Source organism: Crocuta crocuta, unplaced genomic scaffold, assembly GCF_008692635.1.
Source record: "Crocuta crocuta isolate KB4526 unplaced genomic scaffold, BGI_CrCroc_1.0 scaffold1015, whole genome shotgun sequence".
Lineage (NCBI taxonomy): Eukaryota > Metazoa > Chordata > Mammalia > Carnivora > Hyaenidae > Crocuta > Crocuta crocuta.
This window is the reverse complement of record NW_027532631.1, coordinates 123,871-127,142: the sequence shown is the minus strand read 5'-3', so window position 1 is coordinate 127,142 and position 3,272 is coordinate 123,871. Positions and strand designations below refer to the sequence as shown.

General features: G+C 48.7%; 1 protein-coding gene across 1 annotated transcript in view; it reads left to right on the top strand.

Moving 5' to 3' along the window:
- The first annotated feature begins 1,449 nt into the window (after positions 1-1,449).
- Positions 1,450-3,272, top strand: part of MPP1 (MAGUK p55 scaffold protein 1) — a 16,205-nt gene continuing 14,382 nt past the window's right edge. Inside the window, exons 1-3 of the mRNA XM_077780653.1 lie at positions 1,450-1,538; positions 1,832-1,889; positions 2,452-2,564. Of these exons, the coding sequence (XP_077636779.1) occupies positions 1,470-1,538; positions 1,832-1,889; positions 2,452-2,564 (240 nt within the window). The 5' untranslated portion in view covers positions 1,450-1,469. The remainder of the gene's footprint in view (positions 1,539-1,831; positions 1,890-2,451; positions 2,565-3,272) is intronic.

The following is a 3,272-nucleotide window of genomic DNA, read 5'->3' as shown; positions in this document are numbered from 1 at the left end:
CCACTTGACCTTCCCCACCGTGACCTCTCTTACCGCAGGCTCTGGGCCACTTCAACATTAGCAGAGTAGAAACAGGAGGAAGCAGCAGCAGAGGAGGCTGAGAGACTCGTCCGTGTATCCCACTCAGTGCTGTGTGGCGTCAGCAGATGGCTACACACGTTCGTTCAGCCTACCGTCGATGGGCTTGGGAGGGCCCTCCAGATCTGGGCTCTTTAAGAATAGTGCCGCTCTGAGAAGGGAACACCACCGCTTCCTGGGATTCCTGCCGAAAATGTACGACCTCATCCTAATTATGAGAAAACACAGGACAAAACCAAAATTGAGTCTACAAAACAATAGGCCTGTCCTCTTAAAACTGTTAAGGTCACGAAAGACCGAGGAAGACCGAGGAGCTTTTCTAAGCGAAGGCGGGGGGCACATCTTGTGCACACTGAATGCAGTGCATGGTCCTGCCCCCTGGTCTGGGGAAGAACATAGATACCGTAAAGGGCATTATTGGCACCGCTGATAAAATGTGGATATAAACTGAGCACCAGGTGTAGTATACGAATGCTAAATTGTCGTTTCTCAGGAAGTTTTTGTTCTTAGGAAACACACCAACATTTATGGGTTAAGGAGCATCATATCTCCAGATTATGGTCAGATGATGCGAAACATTTATTAGCTTTTTTTTTTTCCAAAATAATGCTACGATAACATCACTGTCCACATCTTTCGGTGCACATGGCAGGCGGCTGCGCATGTATGTTGAAAGGCTTGGATGCGGACTGCGTGTCTGTACTTTTATTCCGGTCCATCCATCCGTCGTCTGTCCTGGCAGTGCCACACTGAATGCCTTGCTGTCTGGTGGCACCAGTCGTCAGGCTTTGCTGCTGTGAAGATTGGGGGAAAGGGGTCACAGTGGAGATGTCATCGTGGGATGGTAGGAGGGGTGGCAGCCACCTCACGTAGAGGGAGCCCCTCAGGTTCAGTGGTACTGTCGTTATGGTCGTGGGCCAGAGGCTAATCCTAATTCTCCAGTCCCGATAGAACTTCCTGTTTGTAGCCAAAGAGAGGATTTGTGAGAGGCGAATGCTAACCCGAATCATCCTTACTGCTGCGTGATGCAAAGCAGCAGGCTGCTTAAACGAATCCTACCCTGGCTTTTCCCTATAGACGACACAGGTGCGCCGCCCTCCCCGCATCCTTGGTGGCGGTGTGCCTTAGAAATCCGAACTTTGCAAATTACTTTTACACCTCATGTAAAAGCCCCAGCGGGGTCCTGGGCAGCGCGTCTGGTAAGTCGGATGATGGCATTTACAAAGAGCCTCACATCACTTCAGATGAGGGACACCACGCTTATGAAATAACCATTGGTTTTCAGAGCCCTTTAGATTTTAGAGTTGCAGCTCCAGAGTGACGCCGCGCCTTCGCTGACTTTATACGTTGTTGTCTTGACCCAATAGGCTGCGTCACATCAGGCGAACGCCATGACCGAGGACATGTACACCAACGGCTGTGCTGCCCCGGGCAGCCCCGCCCAGGCCAAGGGCCAGGACGTACGGAAGGTGCGACTCATACAGTTCGAGAAGGTCACGGAAGAGCCCATGGTAATCCCTTGTCCTATTCTAGCCCACTGCTCTCTCTGACCCCCTGAGCCCCCGGGCCATGAGAGGACATGCTCTTGGTCCCCAGCCCTGGACCTCATACAGCATGTCCGGAGCCGTCTGGAGGAGGACCTCCGTGAGCGTCCACGACGGCCTTCGTCTGCAGAGCCCCCCCGCCCCCCAGTCGTCCTGCAGGTTTGCTCAGAGCTGCAGATAACGCTTGCTGTCCTGTGTCCTCCTTGCAGGGAATCACCCTGAAGCTGAATGACAAGCAGTCCTGTACAGTGGCCAGAATTCTTCACGGNACCGACTAAGCCACCCAGGCGCCCCAGGAGAGCCTTTAAAATGGGGAGCATCTGTGTGCGTGTGACCAGAGATCTCTTGTGGCTTCATGACTGGCACTTTAACTGTGTTACAAGACCTCTGTGTGGATTGCCCAGCGCCACTCTCTCTCCCTCTGAGCATTCTTGCACGCCTGTTTACACCAGTACTTTTCCACCCAATATTTGAGCAGTTAACTACATGCAGCCCATTGCATTGCACTTGGTGTGCCTGACAGTGAGGAAAACAACATTGGCCCCTGGGGGCTGACAGTTAGACTGAGAAAATAGACATTAAACAAATAATTACAAGTACCTATTGTGTCTCCCTAATGTGAAGGAGCGTGAGGTCACACTAAACTGTCGAGTGCTTGCCTGGATACGACCCTCATGGGAGTTGAAAGAACCATTCTTTTCACGCATGCTTGAGTATTTTCACCCCTGACAGTTTCCCACAGTCTACTGTAGAACATGCCGTAGGTGGTGGTTTCTTTCTGTGGTACCTTGAGTTACATTGACAGCCCTTGTTTTAATGTTTGTTCTTTGCGGACTGACTTTTCGTTTCGTGGTAGGCTCCCTTCACGTCGGGGACGAGATCCTAGAAATCAATGGCACAAACGTGACTAATCACTCCGTAGACCAGCTGCAGAAGGCCATGGTGGGTATTGTCTCTGCCATTGTCTGTGTGAAGTGTGGATCCACACTGATGTCTGTGCACATGAGTTTTCTATCAAGTCTTTGTACTGCTCGAGGGGACTCTTACCACTGCTAGTCCCTATTCTGTGCAAGAAATGACAGTTCTCTGCTTTCATTTAGTAAATTTCTAAACCAAGGCAAATAACCCCCAGTGTCTATCTAGAAAGAACATTGGAGTGGGTGCCAGAGAACTTTGGTCTGTGATGCCAGCTCTGAAATCCTGCTCTACTTTATTCTAGCCATGACTTTGAGCAGGTGACTTAACCTCTCTAAGTCATCTGTAAAATGAAGATAGGAATCCCTATTCATGGATTTGTTTCTTTTTGTTTTAATTTTTTAATATGTTTTTATTTATTTTTGAGAGANGCCATATCTCTCTCTTATAATCAACAGAACAAGTAGCCAGAAAATCAGTGAGGACACAGAAGATGCAAACAACACTAGAAACCAACTTGATCTACCAGACACATACAGATCTCTCAACCCATAAAACACAGAGGATGTGTTGTCTGCCCACAATGAAATTAAATTAGAAATCAAAAACAGGTATCTGGAAATCCCTACTTAGAAATTAAATAAGACCCTTCTAAACAACCCATAGGCCACAGAAGAAATCACAAGGGAACTTAGAAAATACCTTAAAGCAAATAAAAATGAAAATACAGCGCAT